General features: G+C 37.9%; 1 protein-coding gene across 1 annotated transcript; it reads right to left on the bottom strand.

Annotated features, from left to right (window-relative positions):
* Nucleotides 1-14,068: 14,068 nt before the first annotated feature.
* Nucleotides 14,069-20,206, bottom strand: LOC126828188 (cilia- and flagella-associated protein 61). The gene is made up of 2 exons (XM_050557798.1): nucleotides 20,080-20,206; nucleotides 14,069-18,581 (listed from the first exon to the last, which is right to left on the bottom strand). The coding sequence occupies exon 2, from the start codon at nucleotides 18,562-18,564 to the stop codon at nucleotides 14,713-14,715; it is 3,852 nt and encodes a 1,283-aa protein (XP_050413755.1). The 5' UTR covers nucleotides 18,565-18,581; nucleotides 20,080-20,206; the 3' UTR covers nucleotides 14,069-14,712.
* Between the last annotated feature and the right edge of the window lie 213 nt (nucleotides 20,207-20,419).

The following is a 20,419-nucleotide window of genomic DNA, read 5'->3' as shown; positions in this document are numbered from 1 at the left end:
GTCTGGTATAGGCATTTTGACTGTTCCCCGAACTTCCATTCATTTAATTTTTATATTAAATATAACATTTCTTACACCCCCACCCCCGCAATAAAAACCAACAAAAACACACACACACGCACACACACAGGCAAAAACATGACCATGTCGCAGATAGTAGGAATAAGATTCGAATATCACAACAAACACGAGTATTTAATTAAACAGGATATACTAACATTATTGCTCGGTGATTCATTTATTAATAAAAAAAAAAACAACAGCGGAAAACAGTCACGTCAAAAAATATACAAGAAAGAATGTAAGTGGGGGCTCACCCAGTGATCTTTTTATTAAAAATAATAACACAGGAAAACAAACACGTTAAAATATAAGAAAAAAACCAAACCAAACTTATAAATTATAAAAAAGGTTGTGAAATATCAAATAGTAAAAATGAGGAATTATTGTAATTTTACACATTCGACATATTACTAAAAATAATCATGATTGAGTTATAATATTCTATACGCGGCACCTTGGTTCCGATTTAGGAATAATTGTCGATTCAGTACTCATGTCGCTCATGAATAAAAGAACATTGCCACAATATAATATAACAAATTATAACCGCAGGCAGTCATGCTGTAGCCGTTTGACATTTACTTCAGGGTTCAATGTTCGCTATTGTTCAATCAGAGAATGGGCTAGTACCGGCTGTTCACTCCTGTCTTTAGTACATAAAAACCAGCCCCTATTATATCACAAATAAACCAATCAACCGTATTTTTCGAGAACTCTTTATGTCGAGGCACGTGATGGCTATATTCGGGTGGATTTAGCTCTCAATAATTGTAGCACCCATTTCTTTTATCACGACCATCTTAGCGTTTTCTAGATCTGCTATGCTTAGCTACAAGAAGTGGGCCGAGAGAAAGACCAATGTATGTGTGAAATAGCTTTATTTTACGTCCGCTTCCACCGAGGTAATATCGCAGACAAGAAAGACCAAGACGATGCCCCTATTATATCACAAATAAATCGATCAACAGTATTCGAGAACTCTTAACACTTTATAATAAGGCACACGATGGCTATATTCTAGAGAGAGGTGTTGACAGCTCTCAAATGTATAGCACCCATGTTCTTTTTTATTTTTAGCATGATCAGCTTGGCGTTTTCTAGGCACGCTATGCTCAGTTACAGGAAAGGCGTCCATGGAAAGATCAAGATGGCGCAGGCGTGGTTTCGTTAAGTAGTTCATCCCTGTTTCAATTATTTACTGTCTTTGTCAGTATATTTTACGTGATTGCGCACTCTGTGCTAGGTTCCTACTGATGGGAGCTGGATTGCTCGGTGGAGTTATCGCGCATTGTAAATTACAAGAGGTGCATTTAAAAACCTCACCCCCACATATTTATGCCAATGAACGTAATGTGACTTTATCTTCTGTAAGTACGGATTGCCAAATGCGGGAAAGGTGTGTTTGATTTGGGCAGGAAGTGCGTTGGTGTACTGTCAATAAATTTTGTCTCTGGTATGCTGCTAACCAATAACAGTCTGAATGGAATTGAGTGACCCGAATAAGTAAGCATATTCTGACTCGTGCATGAGACCCTTTAAAAGCTAATTTGAGAGGTAAGCGTGGACAAGGTAGCTACAGAATGGAACATGTTTGTTCTGTCAACCAATGTTTGCGAAAAATAAAGATTTGATTGTGACACCTTTATCGACATAAAATTTAACAGTCCATTGTGGTGTCTACAATCTAATAATGAATAGATTATTGCCATTTTGTAATTCGGAAATTAATCACATTATTGACAGACATATGTTGTCCATGTCAAGAGTAGAACATAACGTCCAATAGAGCATGGCTTAATTATCAAAGGGGATTAATTAATTTTAATGAAGTAGGATAACAATAATTCTACAATATGTTACCCGCTAAATCAACAAATCGTCAGGGATATCAATCTGTGATCCCTTATATCGCTGATCATGATCCTGGCGAGGAAAGACATCTGGTGTGATACACCCCTCTATGTTTATTACAAGTGATTATTACTTCGTACCAAAAGAGGGATTTAACTCTTATTATTATTCACAATCTATTAATTACTTTGGCGGCTTATACTGGACTTTGTAGAATTGATGCTATTCCTTTGATAGACGAAGGAATGGTTCAACTTTCTAACCTAACCTAGTTATTCCGAAAATGCGATACTGGTTTTCTAGTACGGATTAAGTAGATTTTCAACAACCTCAATATTGATTTGTGTAAACTGTCAAAACGTAAGCTTTCCATTTTTTCCAACCCGAACAACTAGAAACTTATTCTTGTTAGGTCCTTCGCCCTACAACACCTGGCGGTCTCGTTGGCCGAGAAAGTGGTGCAGGACGGAGGGCCTGGTAATGACAGTTGTCTAGTCGTTCGGATTGGACGAAAAACCGAGGCCCCGTTTATACACTGGCGTGTACGTAAAAGATCCCCTGGCAGTTGGAATTCGATATAATTTTCCTCGTAGCACACTGTATGGCGTATGTTCGTCTTCATTAGCCCAACCGGAGCAGAACAGTGGGACGTTAAGCCCTATTTTTTTTTTCATTTCACTTCCTACAACACCGACAAGGAGAAACTGGGCTGGAAATGGATTCCGGGACCGCCTGGTTAGTCGACCAGTGTCACACTCACCGAGTCACTGTGCCTCCTTTTGGATAAACACTATATAGATAAAATGACCTTTACATTGATAATACATATGATTGAATTATTCATTTATCAATTAATCAGCAGATCACAATGGCTTATCTTGTTCTCTTTCGTTTATTGTGTGGAAGAAAAAAAACTATAAAAAGCCACATTTTTTATTGGAATACTGGTAAATATATTGAATTTAAATGAATAAGATAAACGCAATATCTCTTTCATTTAAAACGGTACCTATAGCTATACCTTTAGGCGTTCGTATTTTGTGTACCCTTTTATTTAAGATACATTATGGGAGATTCGATAACGAATAGGCAGTTCTCACTATAATATTTAAAAACTAGATAATGTAAAGGCAATTTGCTTAAAATTTCAGTCAAATTGATCAACTATGAACCGAGAAATAAGCGATCGAAAGTTCCGCATAGCCTCGGTCATCATTACTAAAGTCAGTAAGACAAAAATCATAGTCTCGATTATCCATTTAATCGTTAAATCGAGAGAGAAAGTTATGCAGCAAATCGGATCATAATCCAACAATTATCACAGGCTAGCGTTGACATCGAGAGTTGATTATGGTCTGGATACGTTAATTAATGTCTAATTAATAGTTTATATAACATTTCATGCCTAAAGAAAGACCTACAATAGGCATATTTAGCTCTTGCATAATGTATGTTTAATAATAAATTAATTAAAATTTAACAGACGCCGGTCATGATCCTACGTTTTATTAACACGCTTCAAACACGTTATTGCCATATTAGTTACAATCTGTTCTAGTTGTAAAATCAGGGTACATTATTTTCACTTATATTTTATTTAAAGAATTTGCTTTCGATTCTTTTAGGATTGATTTTGCTATATCGTCAATGAAAATTTCATATACTACTTGGAATTATGTATCTTTTTTTTTATTTCCTTTCTTTATTTTAAGGGCATATTCATGTCCAAAGACGCCATAATATCAATCCCATACATCCCAAAAGTTAAAACCTGAGAATGAAGAATGGATTGACGGAAATATTATTACTTTATTTGCGTAAAATAAAAAAAGATATACTATTTTTAGAGATTTTGCTTGGTATCATTAAACTCATACTAGCTTGTTATACCCTAAAGACAGCTGGTTTTGCAGTATTCCCCATGAATGAATTTTAAATGATTTTTTTCTTTTGTAATAAAAAGTCTAAAGCTACGAACAATATGCATATTTATAAGTAGGTTTTCTCAAGTTTATCGATAAAATCACTGGTGTGTAAAGTATACATGTGTTTGTACTCTTGTCACCCCCAAATGCACCTTAAAATCCCATAAAATACATATTTTACACGTTAAAGTCAATTTAAAGAGATAATTCTACTGTTTATTGTGAAGGAAAGTCCAAATGACAATCCTTATTTTATCCGTATAATTATACCAATTGAACCTTTAGAAAAGACCTCTACTTGTTCGTGATGATGGGGAATCTTTGAACAGTTGTTCTCATCATCTGACTCCTAAAATTGTCCTCACTTACCATTGTTCTATTGTATGTACATCCTGTCTCTTATGAAATGAAATGAAATGAAATGGGGTTTAACGTCCTACTGTTCTGCTCCTAACCTGGGCTAATGAAGACGGGCATACGCCATACAGTGCTATGAGGGAAATTTTGCCCGGGCAGCGGCACTATCGCCTACTCTTATATCGAATTCCAACTGCCAAGGGATCATTTACGTGCATTCTAATGTATACACGGGACCTCGGTTTTTCGTTTCATCCGAAGGACTAGACAACTGTCCTTGTCAGGCCCTCCGTCCTGCATCACTGACAAGGGGAAACCACGCCGGAAAATCTGGATGAACTTTCTCGGCCAATGCAGGGATAGAACACCCGACCTCCAGGCTAGCGAGCCCGCGACTTACCCACTTAGCCACGTGTTCCCCCTGTCTCTTATGTGTATTACTGAAAAAAGCAAGCATAATTACTATTCGCATAATATCATTGCATGCTTAAAGGCACACCAAACCATATAGTTTGTAAAGACAACCGGGCATGAAATACAGTTTTTGTTTAAAAGACAGAGAATGGGGTTTAGCGTCCACTCGACACAAACTAGTTGAGCGTAGGGGTCCCCAGTAGTGGACCGGGAAAACCCCCACGAAGTTGGACAGGAGACCATATTCCTTGTCACGTAAAAGCGGGGAATCGAGACCACGCCACTTGAATCAATGTCATACCCTATGATCTAAAGCGTGTGCGTTAAACCTTTCGCCCCGCCCCAACATTTTTGATAAAGACTCATCAAGATGGCTAACGGAAATCAATAGAAGCCAATGTAAAAATTAAACGTCCAAACGTGAGTTAGATAATTACAAAATATGTAATCCTACCATTGAGATGAAAACAATTATTGTTTAATACATGAACGAAAAACGATATCATTATGACTCAAATCTATTGATTCAAATAACAATTAGTTTGAAATTTTGAAACTGCGGTAGGCAAGGCAACCGGAAACTGCACAGTTTTCACTGCCACGTTGCGTTGTTGTCAATAAGTAATCGTATCACACCAATTATGACCTACGTTTCACTACTCGGGGCAGCTCAAGATTAATATTGTATGGTAACCTAGACAAATTCTTTTCAACAATCACGAATCAACACAAAACAGAATTCACGTTCATCATAGATACAAGAAGTATGTCGATATCTACCCAATATGTACATATTTACTGAAATAACATAAATTGATCTATAATATTAGCTCTGGGTGATATTAAGTACAGTATTAATAACGATCATCGTATTTAAATAGTACCAGAGACCCAATACTCTATATAATGACATTTAACTAATTCAATATTTACTAATCGTCTCACCAGTAATTCAACGGGTTTGTTATTATTATGTCTAAGTAATATATAGCATTTTAGGACAGCTCGACCACCATGAACCCATTCAGGTTCAATCTTTATATTCAATTGTCCATGGAAACGACTCGTTTTCATTCAGAGTATCTGAGGCAAGCCCTTCAAAATATTTAAGGGATATTCCAATCTTAAGGGACAAAAGAAACTTTACTAAAGCTTGTCTGTTTAGCAAATATGATTGGCTGTGGTCAGTGGAAACAATTCTCTCTTTTCCCCCGCTACAATTGATACACTCTTCGAGACGTTGCGCAAGTAAAATAGTTTTAAATGCAACATTCGCAACACATATAATCGAAGTTTGCATTGAAATAAGTAATTATGTTACAAATATATTTTCGAGGTGACGTTTAAACACGTGCGTGTTTAAGTCTGGTTTGGCGGCCATTTTAAAAACGACAGAAAAATCGTGTAGCAGTTGGATTTTATTAAATTTATGAATTTATGTGGTAAGGTTTCACCTTTTTTCAATGGGAATCTTATTATATGTTAAGTACAGTTTGGGGTCAGTTTAATTGGAAATTAAGGGAGTTATAGGCCAGTAACTTTTTTGACCTCAAAACTTGCTCAACGGACGACCTTAGAACGATCCACAGCTGAGGCTGGAGTAAGACGGAAGACATCAGTGGAACCATTTCTAATATATCTTGTAGACGCACAATCTCCAGCGAGGACGAACTGTAATCCTACAACAACTCCAACGAGGGCAAACTGCCATCCTCTAACGAGGACAAACTGTCGTCGTACAAAACAAAACAACATATAAAATACAATGAAATCGACCAAAATCAAAGAGATCTAGCCATTTAAAAATCAAATGCACAACGTGTCTTTCTATTTTGTATGATTAGAGAAATGTGTACTATTTGAAACTGTATACAGCCCTAAAACTAATTTAAAGATACATTATGTAAGATTAAGACAAGGAGTTAGCCATTCTTATAATAGTTTGAAAATAGATAATGTAAAATGAATAATTTGAAAATTTCATTCAAATTACTCTATTGCGAGCGAAGATATTAGCCTTTGAAGTTTTGACAAGACGTGTGCAATAATTTCAACCACCGTACTGGTTGTTCGAAGCTAAGTCTCCTCCTCCATTTTTAGCTTAAATCAAAATATGGCTGAACTGTTCTAATCTATTTAATATCGGAGAAATCCGATGCCATCGAGAGTTGATTATGGCCTAGATAAGTTAATTGATGTCTAATTAATAATTTAGAAAACATTTCAGGCCTAAAGAAAAACCTGCAATAGGCTGATTTAACCCTTGCATAATGTATGTTTAAAAGGAACATTGGTATGGCAATCTGTAGGAAGACAATTCCAGTGTCTTGTTATGTCCAAATAATGATTCTAGTACACTATGAGGCTATTTGTATATTTAGTAAAATAGTGAAAAGCATTATGATTCGAATTCAAAGAATTTAAATCTACAATGAATATACTAATATACAGCTTTTACTTTCCGAATCGTCTACATACCATGGATCAGCCTGTCTCACGAGCTTATAATAATAAGTTTAGAAATTACCCTAGCAAAAACCATTCAGGGTTTCTTTTTGTTTCGTTTATTATTTCTTTGTAAGCCATAGACACTAGTCACGATCGACTTATTTCTTTTCACTAGCCATTCATCTTTTATTTATATATACCAAATACTTACTCAATATCCAACTAAAAGTTCTCATGAATGAAAAACAACTAACCAATCCCTTGAAAACCCCTGCTGTTAATTCAATATGTTTTTTATATGTTGATTTTGTTTTGGTTACGCGGGTTAGAGGTGACCTTGGCAGAAATTGATCGCTGAGAAAAGGTGCACACAGTTCAGACGGCTTAATGAATCTCTGGCGTGCATCGATTTCAATAAAATAGGTCGGCGTATGAATAAATCTGTTAATTTATTACCATCTGCAGCCAATTGAAATAAGTCTAGCGCAGTGCAATGGAAGGTTGCATACGCTTTAATTAAAGCACCCATACAATGGTCGAAGTTGTTATTTAAATACTATTATTATTTCAATGTAATGAAGCCTCTTTTATTATTGCTATTAATAACAACCCAGTTTTCTCGGTGTACTATTAATGTTCTCGATTGGCGGACAGAGATGCTTGATTCCTTTCAAGTATTTTTTAAATTCAAATGAATTCACCCCTATTATTGATGCTATTACGTGTTTGTTAATAGCGAAGCGGAGGGTGTCGAGAGGGAGCGTCCGGAAAAAATATTTATCTCATTACTGTACTGAACTTGATCGTCTTATGTCTTTTGTCATCATGACACGAGAACTTGATTCGAAAGAGTTGAGTTGACTTAAAAAATGAGTTTAGACACATGTGTTTGGAATATACTAAGTATATGGCACTTCTCCTAAATGAAGCTATAGGATCAACATCCTAACAATTTGTACTAACTGTGTTCAAAGACGAACCAGTGGTTGACTACACATGCGCGGCTATTAAACGCATTTCTTGTATGTGTGACTGGGTCTTCAACAGTGCAATATGGGTGAACAGAATGGGATGGGGTTTAACACCGTACTGTTCTGTTCCGATCAACTACACGTAGTCTCTCTCGCCAGACCCTCCGCCCTGCAGCTAAGACACGTTGGAACCACGATGAACTTCCTAAGTCAACAACGGGATCGAAAAGGGGATGTCCTGGTTAGTGAGCCAACGCCTTACTTGCTGTCCGCCCCCAGCCCCCACCCCCACCCCCACACGACTCACATGAATATAACGGAGTCTTTCATTTTATATACTTGTACAAACAAACAGGAATTGATTTAAATCGTATTTAAGACATGTGTATTCCTATCAAATGGAACGACACCAAACTGTCAAAAAGTTATACAATAAGAATTCTGCAGCTACTGTATCAAACATCCCAATTTGCATTGCATTTGTGGGTGGGTGGGTGTGGGGGAGGGGCGAATGGTTATCGCGTGCGCGCGCGCGTTGTATCATAAGATCTGGCATTGAGCCAACTGGCGTGGTTTCGATTCCGCTAGTTGTACGTGACACGAAGTAAGGTCGCCTGTCTAACCTCGTGGGTTTTTTACGGGTTCTCCGGTTTCCTCCCACTGCTAAAGACCCCTACACACAAGTTGAATTATTGAAATAAAATTGAACCATATTATTATGTTAGTTCCGAAATGACCTAGTTTGTGTGTGTGTCTCCCTCTCTCTCGCATTGCATTTATAATCGTTAAAAATGTACTATAATATGTAAAGATAAAAATGTTCTACGTTTTGTGTGCACAACACAAATCATTTTATTTTATGTGTACAACTCAATTTATTTCATTTAATCTAGAAGATTTGAGTAAGAAATATTAGTCTTATATATAATTATTATTTGATTTTTTTAAGCGACACGCGTATGAATTCAAGGTTAACTGTACCATTATATTCTGTGAGTGACCTTATTTATATGTCGTATCGTTCTAAAGAGCTCACCACTTTCCTTGTTTTTTTGTGTATGATTCCCTGGAAGAAGCTCCAAAATGACAGAAATATTATACTAAATAAATATTTGTCTTTCTTTTAAGCGACACGTGGATAGATTCTGTGAGTGACCTTAATTATATGCATTACATCATTCAATAGAACCCACTTCCCTTCTTCCGTGTTAAAGAAGCCCCAAATATTATCCTAAATCATTATTTGTCTTTGCATTTAACCGACACGAGTATAAATTCAAGGTTAAGTGCCATCGCGCCCATTTCTCTTATTTTATGCGGAAGAAGCTCTGTTTTAAGCGACACGGGTATAACTTCAAGGTTACGCAACATAACATTCAATAAGCGACCTTCTATATAATATGTTATGTCATTCAATCCTGTCAGCTTTATCTTCTAATCGATGCTAATGTTGACAGTACGACCACAGAAGCTTAGCAGAAGTTCACGTATCGTGCCGTTTTATTATGGTTACCGATGTTTTGAAATATCCAAGACATAATCTTCCATACTTAGATGTCGGTCAGCAATAATTTGTTTATTTCACGCCACCTTGAGGGGAAATAGGTTATTTTTTTGTATGACACGTAACCAGGGGCGTTGTTTAAAAGTAAAAGCAGAAGCAGACGACGAGCGTCTTCTATGAGAAACAAGAAGGCGAACACCCACACGTAATTCGATTTATTTCCCACACGAAAGATTAACCCGTGGGTTCTAAGTGATCTATATTATGTGCATGTAATAAAAACTGTCTGTCTCATTTCTACCCTCGGGTTGGACCGAATCACGCAATAGCTTATGTATGTCTGGACTCATTTCATTCGCTATCAGCATGATTAGTTTGATTGACTTAATTTATGTTAGAATGTGTGGAAATGAAAAGACAACCACATAGAGCATATTAATACATAGTGTTAAAATCTTTAAAGAACATTTATAACGGCTGGGGGATCACGTGGCTAAGTGGGTAAGACGCTGGCTCGCTAGCCTGGAGGTCGGGTGTTCGATCCCTGCATTGGCCGAGAAAGTTCATCCAGATTTTCCGGCGTCGTTCTCCCTTGTCAGTGATGCAGGACGGAGGGCCTGGCAAGGACAGCTGTCTAGTTGTTCGGATGGGACGAAACACCGAGGTCCCGTGTATATATTGGCGTGCACGTAAAAGATCCCTTGGCAGTTGGAATTCGATAGAAGAGTAGGCCGTAGCGCCGCTGCTCGGTCAAAATTTCCCTCATAGCACACTGTATGGCGTATGTCCGGCTTCATCAGCCCTGTTTAGGAGCAGAACAGTAGGACGTTAAACCCCATTTCATTTCATTTATTCTGTTCATTTTTAATAATAAAATTTACAAAAATCTGGTAAGGGCTGCCCGAATTTTTTCTGGTTTTTTTTAACGTCTGGTATTGATTGTTTGAAGCAAAGACGATAAGAACACCACTCCTTTGTTGCCAGAAGTACATAAATTGTCCAGATTTAAGCGATTGGGTAGTGATGGCATCATGTGGAGCCGACATATTGATACCGTAAAATTTCCAAGCTGTCTTTAACCCTTAACGTCAAAAACGGCCAATCGCCAGTGTTTAGTATACCACTAAATTACTATATCGTGGGTTCGCAGATTGCGCAAAATTTTACCCAAGTACTCGGGTTGTATTTGGTTATAATATATTTTTAGTCAAATAGACCTAAGGAGCACTTCATAGCTTGAACTTATATAATATTAATGACAATATTTATACAGCGCATTCTTCACGTATGTTTAAAGTTCAAAAATATAGTTCTTATTGAATTCAATTAACGTAGCATCTAAATAAACAAGCTTTTACATCAGATTCGAACATAGGCAATGCAGGTAATATGGCTGGTTTTGTAAAATAAACTAGACAGAATATGCTGATAAATCTGTCATAAGCGTAATATAATCTTAATTTGTGAGCTAAAATAGAACAGCAATAACATAGCTTGTGAACTGCTTTGATGAAGTATGTCAAAAGAGAAACAATTAATCGATATTGTTTAGCATTGGATATGTTATGTTACAAGATTACCGAGCTATTGAGGGTTGTGTAAATATCCATTTGGCCCCCGACTAGAATGTTCCGACATGGAATCATGGCGTGGGATGAGAAGAATGATCGGAATTCATCAAACTCGACCTTGACAATGAAAATGTGCCTTGTCGTTAGGATGGGACGACAAACCGAGGTCAACCCGTGCTCAAATTTGCGCGCATGTAAAAGAAACCTTGACAGTTGGAAACTGAAGAAGATTAGGCATGGCACACGTAACCATGGAAATAAATATTACCATACGTTTGCCTCAAAGTGATCGAGTTACTTGCACGTAGGGTCTTTAGCAGTATGACCGAAAACCGGAGGACCCGGAGAAAACCCTCGAGGTTGGACAGGCGATTATTCTCCTTGTACAAGGTGTAAATCGAAACCACACCACTTGATCCAACGCACACGTTAAACCATTCGATCGGCGACCCAAGCCCCCAAGGAGTTTTTTAGAGAACAGAACAGCACGTGTCATGTATATTGAAAATCAGTAAAAAAAATACATGATTATAGGTATTAGAAAGACAGAAAATCTGCACATTAACATATTCCTATTGAGAACAACAACAGCAGCTGGTAATCTCTATAATACATAATTATTAAATCAAATAACCGTGCATTTATATATTATTATTAATATTATTAACATTTTTTATATATATTTATCAGCACACGACGCCCTCGTAAAAGTCAATATATACTAGATACATATATTAATATAATAATACATTTTCCACAATTAATTTATTTTCGTATTTTCCGGTCGTTTTATTCATTTATCGAATGAATTTGCTGACAATTTAATATTTATTCTGGTTAGGGTTTCATCATACTGCGTAGCTAGTTTGAAGCACCATTGTCTTGTTCAGATTACTTACTAAAGTTCCTACGGGTTTACTAGTGTGAAGCACTACAATTCTTTTGGTTCGGATTACTATTAAATTATTGAACCATATTGCTTTCTCATGGGATCGCTTTGAAATTTTCGGCGTTTATAGAGAGAGAGAAATGGGGTTTAACGTCCACTCGACACAAACTAGGTCATTTCGGGACTAACATATGGTTCATATGTAGGGGTCTTTAGCAGTGGGAGGAAACCGGAGGACCCGGAGAAAATCCACGAGGTTGGACAGGCGACCCTACTCCTTGTCACGTACAACCGGGGATTCGAAACCACACCAGTTGACTCAATGACAGACTTAATGATACAGCGCGCACTTGCTAACCACTAAGCCATCCACCCCCCCCCCCCCCCCGACCCGGAGAAAACCCACGAGGTTGGACATGGCGTTTATAGAACATTAGACGTGACTATACCTGTCAGAAACATGCGAACTATTCGATATATGAAATGTCAAAAAAGTTAAAACCCGATTTTGGAAAATGTTTTGAACAGTTTCTGATTGCCGTTTCGGGAATTTTTATTATTGAAATATTGTCTCTGTCTTTTCCAGTTTAAAGTTACGAAAATTTAAGCTTGCAATTTCGATTGCATTGATAGAGATCACTTATAAACGAATATCAAAACGTTTCTTATCTAAATTATATTCATGTGAAAATAGCCTTTTCAACTCATATAATGAGTAAAATGCACCGAAAGTAAGATAATTAGAACACCTTTGGGATGGTACGTATTAATGTATCTCAAATTAGTTTATATCTGGATATTTCTTGTAAATTTGTTGGGAGACCAGCTTAAAATTGGCTAGTCATGTAATATAAATGTATTCTATATATATGCGAAATGTATCCTAAAGGGATATAAAGCAGTCTAGCATTGGCTTATCTAGTATGGCGGTATTCTAATAATTGTGATCGTCGCGAAAGGTCACTAGACGAGTCAGTGGCTGTAAAACCCAGGGGAGGCGGGGCAAGTACCCTTAAATCTAATACATAACACGCTGGGTTTTTTTTTCAATTAATGCCCACTCAATACCAACTAGGTGCTTTCGGTACTAACACCCCTTTGCGCGCTATCTTTATAAATTGGACGAAATTGAAATACCCAGAAAAACCTCAGGTAGGTAAGCAACACTTTCCCTTACAGTACTTTCACATAACCCAGTCAGTCACTGCCCCTCCCCTCCCCCGTATCTTCAAAATCAGAAGAAAGGAGCCAGACCGCTGTGGAATTACCATGACATTGAAGCACGCCCCAGAAGCATGGTGTAAAATTTATTTAAATAAGGATATGGTAATACATATTTTATGGCGGGACAACACGTCTGATGATAATAATTATCAAATCGATCAGAATAATGACATGTTTATAGCAATGTTGATATTGCTGACTTGATATTTAAATTATTGAAAATACGCACGAAAGAGTGAATGAATAAAATGAGGTTTAACGTCCTACTTTTCTACTCCAACTTAGCAAATGAAGATGGGCATACGGCATGCAGTGTGTTATGAGGGAAATTTTAGCTGGATAGCAACTGAATTTCAACGCTGTTCCTTGTCGTACGCCCCGCCCCGTGGGGCCCGTTCTGCATAACAAACAGGGGGAGGCCACGCTGAAAAATTCCGAGGAAAAGTCCTGAGCCGCCGCGGCTCGCTGAAATTTGGATCTTAACAAAACTTTCTAGAAAAAAAAAGACAAATGGGGGTTAACGTTCGCAACAAAAACTAGGTCATTTCAGGACTAACTTTATGAAAGTGTGCGGGAGAAGGGAGGGGTGGAGAATCACTAGCTCGGCAGATGACACTACTCATTGTTACCTCAACGTGGTATCAAAACCACATTTTCATTCATGGCAAATCTTATGATCTCAAGTGCACACCCTTGCCATCTTTGACCCCTTTCCCGTTCCTCCGAGGTCTGAACAGGTTTACCACCATCATGCAATGCAGTTACATTCGGGCAAATGCATTAATAGGAAACCTATTCAAAGGTAAATGGGAGAGTGTCCATTCCCTGATCTTGTATACACATGGTTTGATTTTTTAAACAAATTTATTTAAAAATATAAACAATAATTATCAATCAAAAGATACGTAGTTGATTATAAACAATAATACTTTCATATATAAATTAACTGGGCATTTACACAATACAGAATAATGTACGATGAAAATGGAATCACTGTTTCAGTCTTATGAATTTCCACGCCACGGTTTTAAATGTTAATAATGCTTAGAATATTATCACAGTTACAGACGTTTTCCACATATTTCATATTTAGATAAAAAAAAATAAAAAAAAAAAATAAAAAAACCCCAGACATTCTAACACTTCTAGGATCTAAATGAACAAATCTGATAGATTACTGAAATTGTTTGATCCCGTAATATAAAGCTTCACGGGGCTCAACAATAGCAGTTATGGATTGGATAAAACAATGTAAAGAATCGAAGGACCCAATAATAGCAGTAACAGACTGGATACAACAATTTTATAGCTTCGAAGGGTCCCAAGAAAGCAGTGGTGGATTGGATAAAACATTTAAAGCATAGAAGGGCCCAGCCAATAATAGCAGTTAAAATTCATACACAAGCACTTCTTTCTAACTACCCAGATATTTATCATCTACCTAGTCAATGGTTGCAACAGGCGAAGAAAAACACACGAGTCTCCCAGACAATGTTCACACCATACCTGGTTTAGTATACATAGGTAAATGATAATAGTTATAACTAATAAAGTTTAATAATCTTGTTTCTACGGCTCTTTTAGCACCACTTGATTTGTAGACTTCGTTCAGTTCTTCTTGTTGAGATTTACTTAAACTCATTTCTTCATCAATCAAGCGTCTGATATGATCTTCTAATGTTTCTTTGCCTTCTTCGGGGCTCGTGATCAGCAGTTCTCGAAGTTCATCTCTCAAATCCATAAAACGATCGTGGAAGATAGCCTGACACCAGCTTCCACTGAAATAACTGTAGAAATCTGTAATCAGACCCTCCTTGAATCGTGACAGAAGATTGTTTAAATATTTTTCGTGTATTCCAAATAAGGAAAGTAAGTTGCTACAGGGTATTTTAGTTTTAGACAAACACGTTATGGTTTCTATGGTGTTATAGAGGTTGATGTGTAAACGGAAGTAGTTACCATCTGCAAGGGTACCTGTTACAAGTTCTTGTCCATAGTCCTCGTTCTGCATCTGAATTTCTAGTGGGACGTCTAGACTGGGTTTCTTCACGTGAAGGTAATGGTATCCACCTGGCAGTCTAGCTATCTGTACTCTCGGTGCTCCATAAACGGGTATCAGATTTAACTGTTCTTCCACGGGATTTGGTTGCTGTTCCAAGGTGGGGTCAAACAGTTTGAGGATTTCTGAAGCCAGCGCTGTGCCGATTTCTTTTGAATTAAAGTTAGCATGTGTCCATTTATCTGCATGGTACTTCCTTTGGTACTTGGTAAGCGTTCCAGCTCCCCTTATGGCTACGTCATTAGTATGAAACGAGGAATCTACAACCAGTTTACCATCAAAGACAAGGCATGAATCGTTGATTGCTTTGAAGGCGCTCAAATCAACAGTTTTCTTGTAAAATGAAAGAAAGACATCGCATTCTAGGGTAAGGGGCGTGTCGTCTGAAGTAAAACTGACAGACGACAATTCACCACCATCTGTCAATGTCCATTCCGCTAGAAGATAGTTCTCGTGGACCTGAACATCATTTTCTTTTAAAACCGCGCCAATAACTTCCTCTACGGCTTTGTTGTTAAAACATGTGACGTCATAAGCTATGGGGGGCGCAACTAATAATAAATTACTTCCTTTTATTCCGAGTTGCAGCAAGGACTGTATACATGTATAGGTATCTAGATTGTTGCCATAAAGAAGAATCTTTGAGTCATTTTGCAGATATTTGGTTTCGATCTTGTGTAATACTGATAAGCTATCGTAATTGTCATTCACTAGGAAAAGATTAGCTGGTTGGGTCCCTGCGAAGCGTCTATCGGGGCTATTGGGCAACTCTCTATTTGTAACGCCATGACGAAGTGACGCTTCAGTTGGACAAGGAACCTGGTATTGCTGCCCAGTGCAAAGAATTAAATGATCGTAAGGAACAACACAATTCTTATCAACCACTACACGTTTCTTTGTTCTGTCAATACCTGTCATTTTACCATAAACTACGTTGATCCATGTGCGTAAAAAGGACCAGATGTCTTCACTTTGACTTCTTGGGTGACTCTTACTGAGAACTTCGTGTTTTACCAGATTTGGATCCATTTCTCCTGGTAGTCCATTTGGAGATATCAAAGTTACATTATTGAACCTGAGGTGGGGACAATAAGCCAGTGTTTCTAAAAACGACACGCCAACATCTGAAGCACCGACAACAACAATTCTAGCATTGATTGTGACTTTTGGTTCTAACGTTAGTTTTCTATTAACGTGGGCAAGGGCATAGGTTTGGTTCTGCTTTAAAACTCGTTCCGACGGAGCATTTTCACCCAATTCTTTTAAAGGGTAGATGATTTGCTGTCTCGATCGTACCGGAACTAAGTCTTTGAGAGAACAGATCATTGTATGTTTGTCGACCAGCTGTTTATCTGTATAAGGTGGATAGAGCGGAAAGTAGAGGCATGTTTTATGTCCCAACCTTAAAACTTCTTTCAGAAAGTGTTTGGACATATGACTGAAAATTGGGTTTAAGGCAAAGTGATGAAGATGGCCATGGTCTTGACGCCTATGGTGATTATAATAAATGAAGTCTTCTATATTATAATGGGACCGTATATATTCTATATCTTCTTCTTGTCTTATGATGCACACACCCACAATCTGTTCCAAACATTCAGCTACAAATACCTGCATTTCTTTTCCATCTGGATCTCTTCTTGCAGTCCGAAATTGTTTAAAATCGTCTAATAAGTCAGTGTGGCAATCCAAAGATTTGACCAACTTTTCAACGGGCTCCACATCTTTAGTACATGCTGTTCGTATGTTGAAATTCTTCAAGAGACCCGATTTATTGAAAATATAGAGTTCCTGGGATAAAATGCTTGGGCATCTTGGAGTTACACGCACAAACCCTTGGAGAAGAGGAAATTCGGGAACTAGGTGAGGAACTGTGATCACGCAAAAGTCATAGTCTGGGAATAAGGAAAAAGCTTTGAATAGAAAATCCATGGACCTCATCTCATACCTCTCATCAATACAGAAAAGTTGGACAGCAAAAGCGTTCGGTAAACCCTTGTATGTCGGTACAAATCTCTTGTTAGCTTGAAACAAAGGTTTAGGAGATGCGGCTTGACCAGACATGGTATACATAGTTCCGGGTACAGTGTCAGTTCCACCCGGTCTGAAGCTTCTTAACGTAGCTGCTTCACTACCCATTGAACTAACACTTAGATTGCGACTAACACCATCTCCATCCAGACTCTCTGGTGTAATACTGGCCGCTTTGGTGCTACTTGAACTAGACTTTCTACTGGTTTTATTCAATTCTGGTTTTTCCGTCTCTGTTTTATTTGAATCAGTTACATCAGTCTTTTTGGTATCTTCCTTGCTCTCCTCTGTTGCTTCTTTTGTGACGTCTGAAGAGCTCGGTGATATTTTGGGGTCTGTGTTAACTGCTGTTATTTGAGGGATTTCTACCTGAGGCAAGGTTAATTCATCATTTTCATGTGGTTTACGTAATCCGTGGAAAGGAGCTAGCTCAAAACACTCATTAAGTAAGTCATAATTAACATTGTTATTTAAACTAACAAAACCACAAGCTGCTCCTTCAGCTTCTGCTACCAGACACTGCATCTCTTCATCCTGAGCTTCAATTAGTTCAGCCAGAAAGAAATCTCCATATATAGATTTTAGCATGTCACTTTGACGATTGAATATAGGCGTGAGGTCATCATTGTCTTCAACTCTGGCATTTCGAACATGTAGAACTGGGACATGATCATGTCGGTTACAAACAAAAACTGTGGATTCAGATTTATGGGCAGCACCTTCTAATCTGGTCATTGGGTGAAAAATATCAGCTAATGCTGGGTCTGGAAAGATACCATTTGGCACCACCAATAAAAGAAAATGGATATCAGGAACAGCAGTAAAAGCCGTGCGAATTATTTCTTTAGCACAACCATGTGAATAGTCTGATTTTGCAACAAACAAATGAATAAAAAGTGTGTTTAAAGCCAAGCATTTGGATCCTTCATAATTGTCATTTAGCCAGCATTCCCAGTTAGCTTCATCAACACAATCTAGATTAGGATAATCATAAAACGCAGCATGTCCAAGGATTTCCTCGTGTTCATTTGTTAATGTTATTGCTAACACAGCCTTCTCAATCACATTCACAATATCAACTCTTCCAAACAGTTCATTGGTGCTAGTTTGAAGGAGCTTTACAATGTGAGGAGCATCTAAAGATTCAGTTCGTCTGGCATTTATCACTTGTTGACTGGACGGTCTTTCGCTGTCTGTACTGGACCCGTTTATAACCTGACCACCACGACTGGACGGCGTTTCACTGTTGACACTCATAATGGCTACCAATCAACCTGAAAATGACATAGACATCAGTTAAGTCCCATATTTATTTGTTTTGATCACCCTACACTACAGGTCTGTCTCTATACAGGAAATATACAGAGTAGTTTGTTACTGAACACAATGATATAGTTTGCATTCTCTACTTCCCGTGGGCTAGGCCTAGGCTACTACTAGGCACCTAGTACCACTGTCTTCGCCAGCTGGTTTACAAAAAGGCCTACAGACAACAATTGCAGCATTGACAAATACAGATCGTACAGTTTTCAAGTGTTCCTTAACACCGCCAGCAAATTTACTTAAAGACATTTAATTTACCCCTGAATAGCAAACGCCCACTACACATTTACAAGCTGCAAAATTTTTTAATACAAGACACACAACATCATCTTCGTGGCATTTTCATGCGTTGCTAACGTCGTCACGAGACAATTCCAATGACATCACGAGATCATGACGTCAGAACCATGAGTATACCTAAATCGATCTCCCTAGCTACATCCGATCAAAGGAAGAGCAAAGAACTTAAAGTAAAGTTAAGGCCCACTGCCGGACTGGGCCCACCTGTCCACCTGTCTAAGCACATTTAAAAAAGTGGGCCTAAGCCTAAAAAGAAAAAAGAAAAAAGAGAAAGAAAAAAAAGAGAAAAAAAGGAGAGGGGGAGAAAAGAAAGAAGGAGGGAGAGGACAGGACACAGGACAGGAGAAAGAACAGATAGGAAAGAAATGACTGACAAACAACACAAAAAAAGAAGTGTACTAGAATTCTCAAATTCATCTAATGATAGTGCTCTTAAGTCATTTTGTTATCTTATAGTATAAGGAAATCAAAAGTTTGCCTTCTTCTGCTTGGAAAATGGGTTTGCGGTTGTCAATTTTCAAAATTTTCAGTGGGGGACTTCCCCCCCCCCCCCAGACGCCCCCTCGGACACTCGTGCACCTTCGGCGCGTACTTGTGTGGGCCTTGCTCAATTACCTGACAGGTGGACCTTCGGCCCACCAGTCCGGCACTGTTAAGGCCTAGTCTAGCTACTGAATATTGCCAACGCGATTACTAGTGATTATAAAGAAAAATTGTAATAACGGAATTGTCTCTTTGAAGAAGCATTTTTATTTCTTCGGGAACTAGCAGTCTAGTCCTTTGAACCTATGTTCGTTAGAATCTTAAATAGACAACCTCATAATAATGAGAAATAGGCCTAGATTAAAATATAACTGTTTTTGCTGACGTAGACATAAATGGAATTTGAATAGGCCCATAAAGGACCCTAAAGGACATATTCGATAGGGTCTACAGCCTGAGAAATGTCCTAACAAATGGAAGCGGTAGGATAACGTTTTATTTTCAACAATAAAGATTAATTGTGTCAAGTCGAACAAATGACCTACTTCATTATAATAACGACAGGGAGAGTCGAAACCCTAAAAAAGCAGGCCTACACAGCTACAATTATTTCTAAAATAAATTGACATAGCCTACAAAGCACGCACAATAATCAAATTAACTTACCCAAATCAAACAGAATGTCGTTAGTTTTGATTTCGATCACAAATATTAAGCCAAACACCACATTCAGCTAACATTAATCACGCTCTTTATCGTTGCTAACTGAATGGCGGCCATAACATTAGTATAGTTACCGTCGCTACAACACTCAATCACGTGACCATAATACCTGCCGATAGCGTACAGTATTAGTATTAGCCGATTAGTCTTATAACTGACTATAACAAAGGAGGGAGAGAGAGAAATGGGGTTTAACGTCCACTCGACACAAACTAGGTCATTTCGGGACTAACATATGGTTTAATTTTATTTTAATAATTCGCTTGCGCGTAGGGGTCTTTAG

Source organism: Patella vulgata, chromosome 7 (genome assembly GCF_932274485.2).
Source record: "Patella vulgata chromosome 7, xgPatVulg1.2, whole genome shotgun sequence".
NCBI classification, from domain to species: domain Eukaryota; kingdom Metazoa; phylum Mollusca; class Gastropoda; family Patellidae; genus Patella; species Patella vulgata.
The sequence above is the reverse complement of the archived record's forward strand: the minus strand, read 5'-3'. Positions and strand labels throughout refer to the sequence as shown.